Source organism: Amphibalanus amphitrite, unplaced genomic scaffold, assembly GCF_019059575.1.
Source record: "Amphibalanus amphitrite isolate SeventyFive unplaced genomic scaffold, NRLGWU_Aamphi_draft 000268F_arrow, whole genome shotgun sequence".
NCBI lineage: Eukaryota > Metazoa > Arthropoda > Thecostraca > Balanomorpha > Balanidae > Amphibalanus > Amphibalanus amphitrite.
In genome coordinates this window covers 267,191-286,977 of record NW_024881763.1, presented here as the reverse complement: position 1 = coordinate 286,977, position 19,787 = coordinate 267,191, and the positions used below count along the sequence as shown (strand labels likewise).

At 49.6% G+C, this 19,787-nt stretch overlaps 1 protein-coding gene across 7 annotated transcripts; it reads right to left on the bottom strand.

Annotated features, from left to right (window-relative positions):
* Positions 1–496: 496 nt before the first annotated feature.
* LOC122386966 (alpha-adducin-like) lies at positions 497–19,455 on the bottom strand. 7 transcript variants are annotated; one of them, XM_043376732.1, is made up of 8 exons: positions 19,394–19,455; positions 18,274–18,457; positions 10,701–10,874; positions 9,826–9,968; positions 9,169–9,399; positions 5,210–5,362; positions 1,921–2,091; positions 497–1,337 (listed from the first exon to the last, which is right to left on the bottom strand). In XM_043376732.1, exons 3-8 carry the CDS (start codon positions 10,813–10,815, stop codon positions 1,176–1,178), a joined length of 975 nt encoding a protein of 324 aa, XP_043232667.1. In that variant the 5' UTR covers positions 10,816–10,874; positions 18,274–18,457; positions 19,394–19,455; the 3' UTR covers positions 497–1,175. The 7 variants fall into 7 exon arrangements, with proteins under 7 accessions (XP_043232667.1, XP_043232663.1, XP_043232665.1 ...); XM_043376728.1 differs by lacking the exon at positions 19,394–19,455 and adding an exon at positions 19,312–19,384; XM_043376730.1 differs by lacking the exon at positions 19,394–19,455 and adding an exon at positions 19,265–19,313.
* Between the last annotated feature and the right edge of the window lie 332 nt (positions 19,456–19,787).

Sequence of the window (19,787 nt, the reverse complement as noted above, 5' to 3'; positions counted from 1 at the left end):
GCCGTCAAACGGGGTAATTTTCGCAATCGAATATAGACACTTCACTTGGGTGGCCCTCAGATCAATGACTAATGTGCTCGGCCCAGCTTATCAAGTTTGTTTGGCAGTTTGGCAACGCTAAAAAGCCGGCTAACGGATTGTGGAAACACAGCATCATGTTTCCTGATAACACGCCAGCGTTAAAAACTTTCGCGAAGACCGGCGGAGAACGCTTCTAGACTGTCGGAGACCGTTCTCTCGGGACAACTGACAAGTAGGTCTGGAGTGAACTGGGTCTGGTAGTGTCTGACTTGGTCGGTACAAAGCACACTATTCGCTCAGGGCCACGTCGTGTGATTCAGTTTCATGCTGCAAAATTAAGCGTCATTTGGTCCCTATTAACGTTAAAACCTATCCTTAGTAAGGACGGGTTTTCGGCATATACACATCACCATTCCACCGTAACGCAGATATCGACACCGGACTGGCTCACCAGCTCTCAACAATAGGCCGCCCATTTGACACATTCGTCGTCGGTTTATTCATCCAAGACAATACCCTGTACCTATGTTCATTGTTCATACACGAGTCAAGCATTTCAGCGATTAAATATCCAATACCATGTAACATGTCTTACAAACGACAGCCTAGCCAGCACGTTACACACCTAAAACTGGTGCCACACAGCGGTGTATCTCACGGGATCGCCCAGACCACCAGCCGGGCCAAGCGCTGCTCAGTGCCCTAACACGCCGACGACCACGGGCAATCGTTGAGCGGGTTGTGCTCAGCAAACAAACGTCAGGTAGTCAACAACACGTGATCGACATCGTGGCATAATTGATTTCGATTCTGCCGCTCAGAGTTGTAAAATTTCTTTGGCCTCCGATCTTGTTTGCTGGTAATATTTTACTTACATCATCTGTTTATGTTATTTTGCGTTCTGAGTTTGATCGTGTGTCGGCGCTACTGTGCGGCGGCCCCCACTGCTGACTTACGGTACCGATACCGGTGCAGGTACTGAGACCCCACTGGAGACCGAGCAGTACACTACAGATACCGGTACATGTACTGAGACCCCACTGGACTCCGAGCGGTACAGGTACTCAGCTCCCACTGGCGGCCCGGCAGCTCCCACTGGCGGTCCAGCAGCTCTCACTGGCGGCCAGCAGCTCTCACTGGCGGTCCAGCAGCTCTCACTGGCGGTCCAGCAGCTCGGGGCGCCGGTACGGGTACCCAGTGCTGAGCCCAGCGCGGTCCAGCTTCCTCATACACGCCTCAAAGTCCTGCTGACCGAACTGCAGCGCCTTACCCTCCGAAATGGTCTTCGTATCCACGCCCTTGGCTTCTTCTTTCATCTGAAAACAACGCAAGTACAGTCAACTACAGAATGATGTTCCACTTTTCACGGGCAATCAATTGCCTGGAGTGGTAGACTGTGCCGCATCACACGGACCGACGTGACAGTTTAACGCTGTAACCCAGACCTCACCATCGACAAGCTTAATTACGTGATAAACGGCACAATTCAGCGTTCCAGTCAACTCATAGCTTCTGAGGAGTGGAACATTATTGTACAACATGTACATCATGTAAGTCGCAAAAAATGCACTACAATAGCCCCAAAATCCAAGTTACGTGCAATAATACATATATAAATAAAGAAATAGTTGAGAAAAATGACGTGGCTTGGTCTGAGGCGCTGGTCTGTCCCTAAGGGTCTGGTCTGAGCTGTTTGTCTGTGCCTGTCGGTCTGGTCTGAGCTGTTTGTCTGTCCCTGTCGGTCTGGTCTGAGCTGTTTGTCTGAGCTGTTAGCCTGTCCCTGTCGGTCTGGTCTGAGCTGTTTGTCTGTCCCCTGTGGCAGTGGTCTGAGCTGTTTGTCTGCGTTGTTTGTCTGTCTGTCTGACCCGAGGTTCACCGCTCGGCCGGTAGCGCCCCCACCTTGAGCATATTCTCGAAGGCGACGCTGGAGATCTGGGCGAGGCCGTCCACGCCGGCGGCCATCATAGCCACCTGCGACTGGCAGGCGATCATGAAAAAGTCGAGCAGCAGGTAGGCCTCCTCGACGGTCTCGCCGCAGACGACCACGCCGTGGTTCCGCAGCACCAGCACCTGCACGGACGGACGGAACGGAATCAGCCATTGGGACGGGGTCAGCACCTGCACGGAGGGACGGACGGGATCAGCACCTGCACGGACGGACGGAACGCGATCAGCACAGGGAGGGACGGAACGCGATCAGCACCCGAACCGAAGGTGGGAACGCCATTAGCAGCTGAGGCAAGCTAGCACCGGGTACGGGATCAGCAGCTGGAGGGAGGCACAGACTGCATAAACACACGATAGCCGGAATCAGGATCAGCGTATGATGAAGCGATGTCATATCGGAACGAGCGGAGTACAGGATGGCTGGAAAAAAGTTTACTCAAAGAATCTTTCATAAAATTTGCCATTTTTATTCAGCTCGTCTGAAATTTATGATACTTTAACAATACAATGAGAAATGAGTGGGTAAAGTTTCATGCGAATCGGTTGTGTTTAGCAGGGATGGTGGCACGTAAAAAAACAACGTATGATTTTTGCGCCAGGGCGCATCCCAAAAACGCTTCCGCGCGTAAATTTCCATACAAACTTTTACTGCAGGATCAATCCATATCATTTTCACACAGTGTTATCATAAGACCATGAGAAGTAAATAACGTAAATTAGAGCGCATTTGGATCATTTATGTCGGGATAGGTGCACTTCAAAGAAATGACCGCTTAAAACTCCGATGCAAGAAGAATTTATTGGAAGAAGAATTCATGGAATACAACTAACAGTTTTCCGTAGATAAACCCAAGGATAAACCTGCAGCTTCAGTAGCGGCGGAACACCTTCAATTAAGGGGGGGGGGGGCAATGCCGAATTTTGGTCCCATTCTTTCCATGCAACGCCTATAGGGCTAATGTTCCCGGTGCCCTCCCCGTTCCGCCGCCAATGTGCACCTTTTGCTTCAGTGCAACAGCAAAAGAAAAAAGAAGAAAAAACGATGCACGAATACGAGTAGTGATTAGCAGCAGAGCTTCACTGTTCTTCAGCACCGGGGTACTTGAAATGCTGTCCACAAACGGTCATGCGGTCGTCGATGCAATATTGGGGCGTTTTGCTTTTGGGCTTTGGTCATAGGTTTCCATACAGTTTTCGTTCATTCGTAATGGGCATTGCTAATTTGCTAGTGACAATACAAGCCCAACTGAGAATTCGATCTCTAATGAACATTGTAGCATTTATGGACACTCATTTTGTTTCCATATGCTTTTTATGCAGCCTACGAGTCGTCATATGGGTCAATTATAGGCGCTAGCCACGGCGGTGCTAAAAAGTGGCCGCTAAAATCGTATGGTTTTTTGACACCCCACCACTCCTGCTAAGCAAAACCGATTCGCGTGGAACAGTTTGCCCACTTACTTCTCATTGAATTGTTAAAGCATCGTATGAATTTCAGATGAGTTTAAAGGGACACTCCCACCTTAACATTAGTTTTGAGTTGAGATAGCCAAATTGGTGGCCATGGCCTGCAAATACCGGTTTGGGCACTCACAACATCGAAAAATGCTTTAATTCGAAGATATGGAATTTCAAACTTGCAGTTTTCGGATTCTAAGGGGCTAATGCATTGGAATGCCCCCTTAGAATTTGTGACGTCAGCGGAGATCTAACGATTTTTAAATCTTAGACTAAAACCATCGTTAACACGTGGTGGTATACGCTGCTTTGCGCGCAACGTCTGCCGCACTTAAAGGCTGCCAAATTATTGCTTCCAAATAAAGTCGCTAGTAACAGGGGAGATCCCAAAAAGTAAACAAAAGTAAAAGCCTAATATCTTGAAAACCAGTGAATATTTTTCGGTGAAATTTGGTAGATATTCGTTTTCGCTCTTTCTGAACCAAGGGACATCACTTTCATGCCAATTCATTAACTTTTTTGAAGGTGGGAGGGTCCCTTTAACAAAAATTGCAAATCTTATTAACGATTCTTTGGGTAAACTTTTTTCCGGACACCCTGAGCATGAGTAAATCTGAGCATGAGCGGCAGGTCGGCCAAGGGTACCCTTTTGCGAAGCTTATATCTCTGCAACCACTGGAACGATTTACTTGCGGTTATTTTTATAGGGTAGCTTCATTCCTTCTACAAAGTATTAAACTATTACCGATGCATGTGGGTAACCCCTCATGCAGGTGCCATGTGCAAAACGAAAGGGTGACAGGTTTCCAAAAATTGCAATATCTCGATAATTACTGGGCCGTTTGCGTTGAAACTTAGCATGTAGGTAGGTACCCACCAGGCAATGCATTACCATGTGTCACGGTTGGGATGCTGCTGCACGTGCGCACGTGCAGGGATCGTTTCCAGATCTCAAGAACGGCTGAACCGATTGCGCTCAAATTTGTTACACGTTTAAGAACCCGTTAGAAGGGTGCCATGCAAAAGTCAGTTGGGACCCAGTTTGCACGTGCACACGTGCATGGTGCCGTTTCCAGATCTCGAGAACGGCTGGGCCGATTGGGCTCAAATTTGGCACATCGCTGGAGACCGGTTAGAAGGGTGCCGGGTTTTAGTTGATTTCGATGCTAGTTGAAGTAACCCTAAACAAAGCCTGTATGAAAGTTGGCGTGTCAGCAGGCACTCATTGGACAATGCCTTTCTGTACCACATGTTTGGTGACTGGTGTGCTATTGCGCGTGCCAGCGTGCAGGGGTCGCTTCAACATCCGAGAACTGCTAACAGATTCTGCTCACATTTGTTACTTTCTTAAAGTCCGCTCGGTAGGGTGCCGGGCATAAGTAATTTTCGAACCAACTTGCACGTGCGCACGTGCACGATGCCACTCCCACATCTCGAGGGTGGGCTTCGCCGACTGCGCTAAAATTCGGTACCTACATCATTAGGGACCGGTTGGCATGGTGGCATGCGCACTGCGCAGGGGCCGTATTCACGTCGACTTCGTAAGTCGATTTTCTTTTGTAAGTATAATTTGGTATTCACGTCGACACTTCGTAAGTTTTTATCTACGGAGTTCACGCGATTTAAAAAATTGCGTAAGAAGTAGGTCATGCGTAAGAAAATTCTTACGAGAATGATCGACGTGAATACGGCCCCTGGCCAGTAATTGGAGTTATATGCCTGTTTAGGGCTATTAGTGGACAGGCGCCGGGCTCGGATTTAGCGCACACGTCACCACGATTACCTTATTCTTGGGTCCGAGGTTTTCCTGAATATCCTTCTTTTCTGCACTGTTGATGAGGATGCCCTGGTAGTCGTGGTAGCTGACTCCGGCGAAACCGTGCACGACCAAAGCCTCCTGTGTGATGGGCAGCAGGCCACACTGCATGGTGGACACCTGTCGGCGCACAGTCACCCGGTAAAACTACTAATGGGCGACGGTCACTGCATGGTGGACACCTGTCGGCGCACAGTCACCCGGTAAAACTACTAATGGGCGATGGACACTGCATGGTGGACACCTGTCGGCGCACAGTCACCCGGTAAAACTACTAATGGGCGATGGACACTGCATGGTGGACACCTGTCGGCGCACAGTCACCTGGTAAAACTACTAATGGGCGATGGACACTGCATGGTGGACACCTGTCGGCGCACAGTTACCCGGTAAAAAACTACTAATGGGCGATGGACACTGCATGGTGGACACCTGGGGCGTTCCACGACAAATCGACAAATAAAAAATTAAATTTGCACCCTCATATTTTATTCTTCGTTGAAAACTGGTGTAAGGGGTTGTGATGGGCGGGGAAGCCAGCTGTGGCAAGGATTTTTTTCTTCGAACAACAGTTTCCGAGATATAGCCTCGGGCAATTCCTGGAGTTCGCGCTGCAGCCCTAGGTTTGGCGGCCTATAACTCAGAAACTATTGTCTTTTTTACGATAAAAACTTTATATGGTTTAACTCACAATCAACCAACAAACATTTTGGCTATCTCGGATTTTCAATTTTTGAAAATTTTGATCACATGACCTTTTGTCCTATTTTTCGAAGAGTGACCTTGGTATTTTCCCCACTGAAAGTTGCAATTTTGTTTGATAACGATTAAAGCCTTATCGGTTGTCATTCATATGCGATAATAAAAAAGTGGTTATCGCCCTGCGTTGACCTCAGGTCAGGTCATTTTTATGACCTGTCCATTATTATGAGCGGGACCGACAGCGAGATCTCGAGAATAAAGCAAGATAGCGACAAGCGGTAAACGGTTAAGGGTACACACGGATAAGGTCTATAACTTTTACTAAGGCCATTTTCAGGTCAGGTCAAAGCTGACGTCACAGGAGCTAAAAGGAAGTCAAAATAGCGGCACTAAACATATATATGAAGTTTTTTCTCGAATAACTTTCCAAGGTATCCCAGCTAGGAACAAACTAATAGCACCATCGTGATCCTCTCGTCGATCCGCATCGAAACATATGTATGTTGACCTCGAAAGGTCGAAAGGTCAAAAGTTGACATTAGATCACGTGACCTAAGGTCAACTTTTGACCTTTCGACCTTTCGAGGTCAACATACATATGTTTCGATGCGGATCGACGAGAGGATCACGATGGTGCTATTAGTTTGTTCCTAGCTGGGATACCTTGAAAGTTATTCGAAAAAAACTTCATATATATGTGTTACAGGGAGTTTGAGAAATCCGTGAGTTTGCAAACTCCCTAGTGAGTTTGCATACTCCCTGACCCATCAGTGACTTTGCAAACTCACTAGGGAGTTTGCAAATTCACTAGGGAGTTTGCAAACTTACTGACCGGTCAGGGAGTTTGAGAAATTCCAGAGCGATTGGGCCAAATAAAATCAAATGTGTAAGATGAGGGTGGCATACGTGCCGTCCGTGATGTTAAAACAAAAGCGACTAGTGGTACGGCCTAACACAGGAGCACGTTGCTCCGAACCTCCCCTTTACATAGCCGCGAGTAGCATTTTTTTCGGTAAAACAATGAAGGATCTGTAAGCTTTTTGCGAGCGTGTATAAACGTCGCACGCTGACAAAAAGCTTACAGATCCTTCATTATTTTACCGAAAAAAAAATGCTACTCGCGGCTATGTAAAGTGGAGGTTCGGAGCAACGTGCTCCTCCGTTGCGTCGTTTCCCTCCTCAGAAATCAGGATACTGAAATCCTTCTCGTCCACGCCGAAACACCCTCCGGGCTGGACAGGCACCTTTATCTCATGCGGGCTGCTCCCGAGGGAGCGCACCCCGTAGCCGGGTGCAGAGAGTGCTTGGGGGGCTGGACGGTCTGTCCATTCGGACGGGCTCAGCCCCGGCGACTCTGCATATAGGGTGTCTGCCCAGACCAATGTCTCCCCCTATAATTCCTATCATTCGTCCGACTCTGAAATGGTCCTGTCAGACCGAAAGGGCCTAACCCAACAAAACAAAAACAAACAAGCAGCGTGCGACAGTCGCAGCTGGGCTGGCTGCCAGCAGCGCCGGCTCTCGATGACACGTCTATGGCGGAGTGGGAATGGGCGTGAATTGATGCGTGTGCATGTACTTTAGCATAAGTGACCAATAGTGAGCTGTTTCTACTTTGATATATTTAGCCTGACTCTGGAATAGCCACACTTGAGTGGAACGGGTCTAATTGGGACGTGAACTAAATAATTGTATAACTAAATAAAGCGGCGGTACATGCATGGGTAAATCACTGAGCAGTTTAAAATAAAAAAAGGTATTTATGGTGTGCATATGATCTATAAGCTTTTTGTCAGCGTGCGAGGCCTTAGAGCTAGCCTCCTTTGTTTTAACATCACGGACAGCACGTATACCACCCACATGCTGCACACTTGTTTTAATTTGGCCCAATCACTCCGAAATTTCTTAAACTCCCTGACCGGTCAGTGAGTTTGCAAACTCCCTAGTGAATTTGTAAACTCCCTAGTGAGTTTGCAAACTCACTGATGGGCCAGGGAGTTTGCAAACTCACTAGGGAGTTTGCAAACTCACGGATTTCTCAAACTCCCTGTAACATATGTATAGTGCCGCTATTTTGACTTCCTTTTAGCTCCTGTGACGTCATCTTTGACCTGACCTGAAAATGACCTTAATAAAAGTTATAGACCTTATCCGTGTATACCCTTTACCGTTTACCGCTTGTCGCTATCTTGCTTTATTCTCGAGATCTCGCTGTCGCTCCCGCTCGTAATAATGGACAGGTCATAAAAATGACCTGGCCAGAGGTCAACGCAGGGCGATAACCACTTATTTTATTATCGCATATGAATGACAATTGATAAGGCTTTAATCGTCATCAGACAAAATTGCAACTTTCAGTGGGGAAAATATCAAGGTCACTCTTCGAAAAATAGGACAAAAGGTCACGTGATCAAAATTTTCAAAAATTGAAAATCCGAGATAGCCAAAATGTTTGTTGGTTGATTGTGAGTTGAAACATATGAAGTTTTTATCGTAAAAAAACAATAGTTTCTGAGTTATAGGCCGCCAAACACAGGGCTGCAGCGCGAACTCCAAGAATTGCCCGAGGCTATATCTCGGAAACCGTTGTTCGAAGAAAAAATCCTTGCCACAGCTGGCTTCCCCGCCCATCACAACCCATTAGACCAATTTTAAGCAAAAAATAAAATATGAGGGTGCAGGGCACTTGTCGATTTGTCGTGGAACGCCCCACCTGTCGGCGCACAGTTACCAGGTAAAACTACTAATGGGCGATGGACACTGCATGGTGGACACCTGTCGGCGCACAGTTACCCGGTAAAACTACTAATGGGCGATGGACACTGCATGGTGGACACCTGTCGGCGCACAGTTACCAGGTAAAACTACTAATGGGCGATGGACACTGCATGGTGGACACCTGTCGGCGCACAGACACCCGGTAAAACTACTAATGGACGATGGACACTGCATGGTGGACACCTGTCGGCGCACAGTCACCGGGTAAAACTACTAATGGACGATGGACACTGCATGGTGGACACCTGTCGGCGCACAGTCACCCGGTAAAACCAGTACAGGTAATGGACACTGAACGCCGGCTGTTGCTAACGGCGGCAGCTGGAGCCACTCGCCCTAAACTGGCTCTACAGACCCTCCACTGGCTCTACAGACCCTCCACTGGCTCTACAGACCCTCCACTGGCGCTACTGACCCTCCACAGACCCTCCACTGGCCCCACTCACGGCGATGGCGTCGGGCAGGTGGACGTGCAGCGCGCACATGACGTCCGGCCGCGTCTCGTGGATGGCCGAGTGGAGCACGTAGCCGGCCAGGTTGACCCCGGCCGCGCTGGAACCGGGGTCGAGCACGGCGCCGGCCAGGTCGACACGCACCAGGTTGCTGGCCGTCACCTCGTCGTAGAGCAGGCCGAAGGGGTTCACCAGGAAGTGCTCGTCGCTGGCGGTGATCCGTGCCTGTCACATGGCCGCGGTAAGGGTCAGCGGCGCCGCCCGCCTCAACACACACAACACGGACTCAACGCGGCCAAAGGGCGAGCGTGTCCTCGCGCCGGGCAGCCCGCCGTACCGGGACGTAGTTGTAGATGTACCGTGATGTTACTGTAGATGTACCGCGATGTGGCTGTAGATGTACCGTGATGTTACTGTAGATGTACCGTGATGTGGTTGTAGATGTACATACGGTGATTTGGTTATACCCGTACCGTGATGTGGTTGTAGATGCACCATGATGTGGTTATACCCGTACCGTGATGTGGTTGTAAATGTACCGTGATGTGGTTATACCCGTATCGTGATGTGGTTGTAGATGTACCGTGATGTGGTTATACCCGTACCGTGATGTGGTTGTAGATGTACCGTGATCTGGTTATATATCCGTACCGTGATGTGGTTGTAGATGCCCATGCTCCAGCCGCGGGCGTCCACCAGTCGGTAGAGCGAGGCCAGCTTGCAGCGCACGGCCTGCTCCTCGGCCGAGTACGGGCAGTCGGCGCCCAGGTCATTGATGGCGATCGGCCGCAGCCCTGCGCGCACAGGCACACGCCAAGTCACTGCAGGGGCGGACTGATGGCCAAACACTGTAACGTGTGGACGTCTGCGGGCGATTGACAGCAGCTTGGCAACACGCATTACCACTCCAAATGAATAATTTTCTAAATGTGGTTAACGAGACATATAAGCGCTATATAGTTTGTTTTATATACTCAAGTCTATGAGCTCTGGCTGTTGGCCAAAATGATAAACTTATCGAATGACCTCCTGTTGGCACTTGCGAGACACCTGAGAACAGCTGCGTTACGAGGGGCGATAACAATCCAATAAGGCCACAAGTCAGGGAGTCGGGGCAAAGTTCGATCAGCGTCTGGTCGGTTTCTCAATCAGATAAACCCGTAAAGGCGCCAATGGCGGACATTGGCCGATTGGAATAAGGTGTGTTGTTTCGGGTTGGGGCGCGTAGCAGCTTGGCTCTTGCGTCCAACTGGAATTAGGTATGAAAGCACAGTTTCATGGCAGCCAGAAATGGGAAGCAATTTACCATACAGCGATGACAGTGTTCGTATTGCCTACTGCATGGGAAGTTCAATCTATAAATACTTTCAGGCAAGTGCGTTTTTTTTTCCAGCATTCACGCGGTGTTTGAATCGGAGTCGGTGTTGATATCGCCACCGCACGGTAAGGTACTGGCATGCTGTCTCCGTATCGCAAACACTCTGGAATGGGGGCGGGCTGCTGGGTGCCAGCGGTGAGAACCCTACCTGGTAGGCTGCCGAAGGGACGGGCCAGCCGGGCGACTGTCGGCGTCCTCCGCAGCACGGTCTCCGCCGGCAGCGGCGGGGCGGCGCGCACCAGACGTGCCAGGGAGCGCAGCATCGTACCTCAACGGGCACGACGGACGGTCGGACGGACGGACGGCGGCCGCTGAGCGAGCACTGCCGGCGCGCGGAGAGGCCCAGGGGCGCGGCGCCGGTCCAAGGTCAGACACCGCGCCACGGGCGTACACACACACGGGGACTTCGGGAGTCACAGCACCGGCCCAGCGCCCATATCACACAGCGAGCGTCAGCTAGGCGGCCGAACGGGGAAGGGGGGGGGGGGCACCGCGCCCCTCTCAAATTCCCGAATAAGCAAGGTCTCAAGTAGAGGTCTTACGAGCATCATCAGGAGCGAAATCTCCCGCCCCGAATCGTCCCATCGACATCGTATGAGCGTCACCGGTGCTCAGGGGCATTCATTACACACAAGAAGCATGGTGGTGGTAGACGGGATTGGCCATTATGAAGAGTTTGTGATACTTTCTCAGATATGGCCGATTGTAAGGACTCTGTTTCAGTGGACATTGCGTTGTCAAATAATCCTTTTGTGGCCATCTTAGTTTGTTTTGCTTGGTGCTCCTGCGGCGGGATCTCATTCATAAAGGAGGTCGTAGGAGAAAGGAGCCTCGTGCCTCAGTCGGTGTCACGTTGGCAAATTAAAAAGCTGCGCCCTACCCAGGTCGGCTGTCCCGCACGACCTTCATCGGCTGGGTGCGGAGTGAGCCTCAGGGGCCGTCGTATGCCACAGCTGCACCGCTGGGCTTCAGCTTCAGAGGCCGGGTGTCGATCGCCCTCCAGCAGTTTTCAGAGGCCGGGTGTCCATCGATGGAGTGGCGGCAACAAGCAGTGGAGGCTGAACAAAATTCGGCTGATCCCGAGCCATGACGCTCACAAGTCACAACTAGATGACACAACTCGGGAACTTGGTGCTTTTATTGCGCATCAGCAATAGCAGATGACACACCGTTTTCACACACGTCGTTAGCACGATAAATATTACAATTAACAATAATGAAAAATGGGATGAATGGAGGTCTATTCAATACGAGCAGCAACGTCATTTGTGGGCGCTGCGATAAGCGAAATTGCCAAGTTGGCTATAGGCGGGACCGAAATTACTGCGGTGATGAGACAATGAAAACGATCATCGGCATCTTGACGAGAATGTCGCCGTGTCACAAAACATTAACTTTGACCAAGCTTGTCTCCACACTATTGCCACAGCCAGCTAGCTACGTTACAGGCAATAGAAGAACACGAGTTGACAATGGCAAAACGACTTTATGCCATCTGTCAAGCGAAAATGAACATTTTATCGGGCAATTCGATGGAGTTCAAACCCTACAAACATAATCCACACAATTATCGACTCTGCGGAAAAGCAAAACAAAACAGAACACACTTGGCATATCAATGTATGAACACGTCACGGCCGGACGCCCGCGCAGTCGCCGCACTCACGGCCAGTTCCGTCCGCTCACACCAGCGGTCCTTTCCGCGTGTTAGTGTACATTTTCATCACCTTCTTCCCGGGGGCGAGCGTGTCACCGAGCCCCGGCCGCTTCCTGCGCGCCTGCTGGCCGTCAACGGCCGGCGGCGGCGGCGCGGCCGGCTCGGCGGCCGGCGGCGGCGCGTCGCTCGACTCCTCCTCTGCGCCGTCGCGCTGCAGGTCCGAGTCGTGCGCGAACTTACAGCCGCGCCCGAAGCGGCAGCGTCCCTTGCGGTAGTTCCAGCACACCTGTTTGCCGTTGATGTGGCGCAGCTCGGTGGGCGCCGTGGTCAGTTTGACGTGTTTCTCGAGCACGGCGCGCCGAGCGTCCTCCTCCTGCCGGTACGGGTTGGAGAACACGGACGCGCCCGACAGCTGCGAACTGAAGCTGGGCAGTGGCAGCCGCTCGGCGGCCGGCTCCGGTCTGTCAGAGAGACGCCGTCAATCAGCTGAGACTGCGGCGGATAGACATCCGACACCGGCACACGGACAGCGTTATCCGACACCGGTACACGGACAGCGTTATCCGACACCGGCACACGGAGAGCGTTATCCGACACTGGCACACGGACAGCGTTATCCGACACCGGCACACGGAGAGCGTTATCCGACACCGGTACACGGAGAGCGTTATTCGACACTGGCGGACGACGACACTGATCCGACGAGTGCCATTCCGGGGCCCATTCAGGCCATACGGGGCAGCCATTTTTGTTGATAAACGTTTCAAATGAATAAGAAACAAATTATGCATTGAAATAACACAATCCTTCTGCGGAAAAAAAAGATACTTGACAGAACGATTTCTTTGCAAACCTTTTTATTAGGTAGGTACGAAAGCTAGTGTAATCCGTAATCTCCATGCCATCAAAGCTATTGTTTCCTTTATAAATAACCAATAACCGAGCATCGGAGGACATAATCTCATCCTGAAAAGTCAACACAGAAATTGAAGTGATAATACATTAAAATCAAGAATGTCAAGGCCAATGGCTGAATTTAATCGTCCTTCGTTATGAGGCGGCCTATGTAAAAGTTGCTTCAGTGACCTCATGGTCACCTCACGTCCAAAGCATCAGCCCAGCCAGGTAGACTAAACCGTAAGCATGAGGTCAACTAACGTGTTAGCAAAATATCTTTAAGAACAATAGTTTTTTTCGACACTGCGACGTTTTTCTTTTCAATAAATTTCAATAAATTTCAATAAATTTCAATAAATTTAGCTCGAATGCTTGAATAGACGGGTTGAAAGAGCAGGAGCCCACGCTAAGCAGAGCTTGTTGCGCGGGCCCTTACCCCTACCGCTCGACAGCGCAATTTCGCGTTGTGTCAGGCGAAGTTGGATGCCCTTCAAAGCCCAACACAGACCAACTGACTTTCCCACTCAATTGACTTCTGCTGGTTGGACTGTTTACACCAACCGCGACCACCTCCGTCAGGAGCCTCGCATAGCGAGCGCCGGAGCGACTCGAGCCCGGGCTCTCACCCACTACCGGGAGTCCAATGTTTTACCAACTGAACCAATCAAGGCTCAAGAGATATGAAGTGTTTTTTCCGCAACGTCATAATGGGGAAGTTTGACCTCCGGTGATCTTTGATAATCTGATCCAAAAGTAAGCAGAACCTTTCATGATTTTCTATGATTTTCCAACGCTGTTAAGCGCTTTTCGTTACGTGGTCCGGGTGCAGAGTTCAAGAGGGGTGGCGTTAGAAGTGTTCTCCGCGCCTGGATGTGTGACCATCAGATTCAGACCACCATCAACTTCCGTCGATAAGTGATGTAGCCAAATTTATGGGTACCTATGCATGGTTCAAAGCGTAAAGTAATCATTGCGCCCCACTAAAACAATTTTATAATCGTTTCACAGGAAACTGAAAATTTCTAACACTTACTTCGGTTTTGCACTGGTATCTTCTGATATATCTGGCTGCTCTGGCTCCGACTCAGAACTGCTGCTGGACCCGTAATCCGCCACCAGCGCTGCCATCACAGCTCTACGAAAGGAGGGAAACGTCATTAGTCCCCCCTGTTGTATGTAGTCCGCTCGGTGTCGGCGTCCGCCGGTGTCGGATAACGCCCTCCGTGTGCCGGTGTCGGATAACGCTCTCCGTGCGCCAGTGTCGGATAACGCTCTCCGTGTGCCAGTGTCGGATAACGCTGTCCGTGTGCCAGTGTCGGATAACGCTGTCCGTGTGCCGGTGTCGGATAACGCTCTCCGTGTGCCGGTGTCGGATAACGCTGTCCGTGCGCCAGTGTCGGATAACGCTCTCCGTGTGCCGGTGTCGGATAACGCTCTCCGTGCGCCAGTGTCGGATAACGCTCTCCGTGTGCCGGTGTCGGATAACGCTCTCCGTGTGCCGGTGTCGGATAACGCTCTCCGTGTGCCGGTGTCGGATAACGCTCTCCGTGTGCCGGTGTCGGATAACGCTCTCCGTGTGCCGGTGTCGGATAACGCTCTCCGTGTGCCGGTGTCGGATAACGCTCTCCGTGTACCGGTGTCGGATAACGCTCTCCGTGTGCCAGTGTCGGATAACGCTCTCCGTGTGCCGGTGTCGGATAACGCTCTCCGTCCGCCAGTGTCGGATGTCTGTCCGCCGCAGTCTCAGCTGATTGACGGCACCTCTCTGGCAGACCGGAGCCACGGCTGCCGCTACCCAGCTTCAGTTCCCCTTAGCTGGTTTTATTCCAGCCTTTAGAAGTTGTTGAAATCGATGGGTTCCCAAGCTATGGGTCCATGTCAGTCTCGGATACATCTTATTGTTTTGAGATCCATCTGGTGGCCTAAAAGGGCCCTTTATTGAAAGTCCTAGATCTGCCTCCGTTGACCTAAAACGAGCCTTACTTGTCCCCAGAAGCAGCTAAGAAGGTCTTCTGGTGTCCTCAGACGGCCCTCGGTTGACCCCAACCCAAATAACCATTTGTTGCTCCTAGACGGCTCTCTTCAGAGACGTGGCGTCGATGGATTTTCGGCGGCTCCGACTCCGGGACCCGGGTTCGAAAAACCGACTCCAACATCGACCCCAGCCCCGATTACGGTCATCACTTACTCACGTCTCGGTGACAGCATTCACGTCGGAGATTGGTTGGTTTCATCTTGCCTGAAAAAATGCCCTATGCATTCTAAGCTCTTGCATTGCAAAGTTGCTGTATAAATTAGGTGCACACTCATCTAAACTCGATTCTCCATTTTCGAACCTAGTTAAGTTAATGAAGTTAGTTAATGAAGTTAATGAAGTTAAATAGTAAATGAAGCCCAACTTAAAACTGTTGATTTCTGAATTAAAACAATCGAAAATGGGTTAAAACACGTGACATTCAGCTTTTAAAAATTCAGTTCCAATGTGCTTCAATGACACGCAAATTTTGAAAAATACGACAGCGTAGCGTTACAAATGAATGTTTAGTTGTGACAGCTCACATGTTTTGCCTTGTGTCATAGGATGAAACCAAGGCGATAAAACTTACCTACCTTTTTCACACAGATTCTGGCTGAAGAAAAGGCGCGCTTGAAAAAATAAGGAATGGTCTTGTCCATTTTATTATCTGATCAGATACCTCCCAACCCGCAAAATTGGTCCGTATATACCTATCTGCCTTTACTCTGGCTAGCTCCAGCATTTTTACCCCAGCCGAAGTACTGGCAAAAGACTCAGCCAACAAAATAAGTCTGGGCCGTATTTGGGTTTACTCTGGCTAGCTGCGGCATCTTACTCCGGCCGAGGTACGGGCAGGGTCTGGGGTTCTACTGGAGCCGACACGCGATCCCGGAGCTCGCTCGTACCACAGTCGGACGTAAGCCGTAGCAGTCGTGCCTTACCTCAACCGTACTTCAGCCACAGATAGTCAGAACAGCTACGAGACAGCCGAACCTAGCCATAGCTGATAGCACGCCTTGGCAGACAGCCGGACTTGAGCCGAATTTGGCGGTCCGAAAACATACCAACTTTGGAGCGCAGCGCTACGGCAAAAGCTGGCTAGCCGGAATAGATGGCCATATCGACCCAAACCTCTGTTCCGATGGCGTTCCGTTTACATCGGCCCAAATCTGGCATGTCTGAGTTGCCGGGGCAAAACAGACTTGAGCCAAAACAAATTGCTAGCTAAGGCTGGGGGTGGGGGCTCTACTACAGCTGACACAAGGTCCCGGAGCACACCATCACTGTGACCGGACTTATGCCGAACCAGTCCTCGCCGTACGTACCTCAACCGTGCTTCAGCCACAGTACGCTAGAGCAGATACGAGGCACTGCCGGACATAGCCGTAGCACGCCGGAACGGTGCCGCACTATAGCCGTAGCGAAACCACACCAACTTTGGAGCACTACGGGAAAGATGGCTAGCCGGAATAGAGCCATAGCGACCCAAACCCCTGTTCCGAAGGCGTTCCGTTTACACCAGCTCAAGTCCGGCATCTCGGAGTTGCCGGGGCAAAACAGAATTGAACCAAACCAAATTGCTGGCTGGGCACCTATAGACATGAGATGGCGTAGGAAGCACGCCATTGCGTTGCATTGTGCCAACGCACTATCTAGTACCTACCTTTTGTATGATAAAATCGATTTCTGAAGGATCTGCGGGCCGGAACGCAATGTTAGCTGGCAGCTGCTGATACCAGCCGCGGGCCGGACGTCAGATCGTCGCGGGCCGGATCCGACCTGCGGGCCGTAAGTTGCCGACCCCTGGTCTAAAACAAAAGCATCGCTTTAGCCGCAACAAAATGTCTTGTTAAGGTCAACAAATGTTCCAGTAAAAAGGCATCGAGTGCAGACTTTGAGTACCTAATGGAATGTCGATTTCAACGTCTGAATCCGAATTCGACTTCGGCCAGAACTGTCGACTCCGACCGACTTCGACACCGACTACAGGCAAAACTGTCGACTCCGACGAATTCCACAGGTCTGTCTCTGTTGGCCCCTCAGAGCCCTTTGAGGATATCAGCTCGCAGAAGACTTTCATAAGTCTGAGAAGGACAAGGACCCTCAATTGGTTCATTGGCTCAATCAGTTCTGTTGACCTCAGAGACCAGGGCTGTATATTGACCTCAGGGCTCTGAGGGCCCTCTGCTCACTTTGAAGGGCCACTTTTGGCCTCAGAAGGGCCTTTGTTGGTCTTAGGCCCCTGGTTGGCCTCAGAGGGCCCTCTGTTGTCTTGGAACGGACATCTGAGGGGGTACTTGTCAACATTGATGGGTCCTATGAGGAAATTAGGGGAACCTGTTGTGAGATGAACAGAGGGCCATCAGGGCCATCAGGCCAAATGAAGAGCCCTGAGACTAATGGATGGCCTTTTAAGGCTAATAGAGAACCATCTAAGTTCTTAAGTATTTCTAAGTTCAGTCCTTCAAAGTTCTTAACCTTAATAAACAAACAAAATGAGTCCTTCAAAGGGACTTCAGGCAGGCTTACAGAGGGCCCTCTGTGCCCTGAGGCCAGCCAAGGATCCTCAAGGCTCTGCTATCCTAAGATGACCCTAGTCTGCTGTCCTCTAAGAACCCATTGTTCTCCTCAAAGAACCATTGGCTTGCATCAGAGCTCAGAGAGCTCTTCTTGGCCCAGAGCAAGAGCCCTTAGTGGATCTGATAAACAATTTTCCAGCATTAAAACTTCTTGAGCAATTTTCCAGTAATTTAGGAACCACTGAAGGTGACTAGTAAATGCTAGGTGGGTAGGTACACAGTTAGGTTTATTGTCATTACTTTTATCTAATAACTTATTTTCTTAAGACTTGGTGTAAAATTTGCTGTGGCTGTGAAGTTTGTGGCACTTAACAACCTGCCCACTTCACCTCGACTTCAACTTCATGACAAAAGCACCTGTCACCAGTTGCCTAATCCAGGAAGTTGATGCAAGCTTTTGGGCTAGCATCCAATACCAATACATTTTCAGCAGATGATCAATTGAGATTAGAAACAAATCAGCAAGCATATTAGACAAAATGTTGTAAAATTTGGGTGACATGCCAACCATGACGAAACTGTGACATTTGAGGCGCAGAGAGATAAGTGTTTTAGTCGATAGTTAACTTACCTTAATGATGTACTTTGCTCTCTGAAGGCTTGGGTATCTTCAGCTGAAAAATTGTGGTCCGAGAAGGTTGATCACAACTAGCTGCACGACATATAATTCAACGGAACAGATCGCACAGCAACAAAGCCGGCCTCGAATAAGTCGAATAAGTTGTGTTCAGTTTGTTCTCTTGCCCGCCTGTATGCTGAAATATTCGAGAAATCAGAATCTGCTTGGGGTAAAAAAGACGAAAAACATAGCAAAATATATGACGTCATTTACATAATTTTGATGCCGGCAGCAGCACCAACAGGATAACCAGAACAGCCATTTTCTTTCGCGTAGCAGGAAGGGCGAGTGGAGTAGGCAAGTATTGGGCAAGTATTAGGGTATTTATCGTATTTATATGCCCTGGCAGCTACGCGCCCTAACCCAGCAAGAACAAGAAGAAGTATTTATATGCTCTGTGGTATTGCCTGTATTGGGCAAGTAGCAGTTCTCTATATCAATATACCTAGGGCCGCAAAATGATAAGCATTTCAGTTTCCATTGACCAAGGCCCTTAGAACGCTATTGATAATTAACTATCTAAACTGAAAGGCATTGGTATTACTACACTGCATTAGTTCGGCCTTCCAATTCAAGAATCTACTGATTCTTGCCTACCGGGAATCCTAACCTAACCTAACCTAACCTAACCTAACCTACTGATTTTTGCCTACCGGATAAGGAAATAGTTACTTTCAGGAATAGATTGCAGGCAATAGTAAATCAAATATTTTCAGGTTAAGTGGTCATGCATCAGGCTTCAGGCCTTCGGCCTGAAGCCAGATACATAACCATTTAACCTAAAAATATTTGATTTACTATTGCCTGTAATCTCTCCTAAGGCATTGCCTTCGGCACTGCACTGCTTCGCCACGAGTTGGCCACAGACGAAAACATGTACAGTACAGGCGAAGAAATGTTGGATGAAGAATGAAAATATGTACAGACAAAAAAATGCACGGACCAAAAAACGAAAATAAAGAAAATGCACGAACGAAAATATTTACGAACGAAACATTTCTGAAGACTTTTTCAGAGCCCTGCGGGCTGCTGCTACCACGCTGCTATCAAATTGCGCGAGCTGACGTCACACTTGTGGTAGTGTTGGAGCAATGGGCCTGTTGATGTCTCCATGGAAACCCAATTTGACAAGTCGTAAAATCGGCGTGCTGCTATCACCGGTGAAACAGGGCCCTGGGCCCTGTTTCACCGGTGATAGCAGCACGCTGCTATCACGTTTCGCGAGCTGACGTCATGTCATGACACCATACTGTTGACGTGATGGGCAGTTCTGGCGCACGATTGCCGCGACCTTGGCCGCGGCATTAAGTGACGTATGGGCCTCTAAAAGTAAGAGTTTACGCAGTCATGATAGTATATTTATTTTTAATATATATTTTTTTAATATAATGTATTTAAAATAAGTTTAGTTTAAAGAAAATTTGGACGTAAACTTCGAACATTTAGTTGATGACGTAAAACAATAT

Excerpts from the sequence above, each read along its gene's own strand:
- LOC122386966 (XM_043376732.1), bottom strand. The coding sequence starts at position 10,815 with ATGCTGCGCTCCCTGGCACGTCTGGTGCGCGCCGCCCCGCCGCTGCCG. Across the intron at positions 5,363-9,168 it reads ACCTGCCCGACGCCATCGCC|GTGTCCACCATGCAGTGTGG; the intron begins GTGAGTGGGGCC and ends GTGCGCCGACAG. Across the intron at positions 2,092-5,209 it reads ACCTCGGACCCAAGAATAAG|GTGCTGGTGCTGCGGAACCA; the intron begins GTAATCGTGGTG and ends CCGTCCGTGCAG.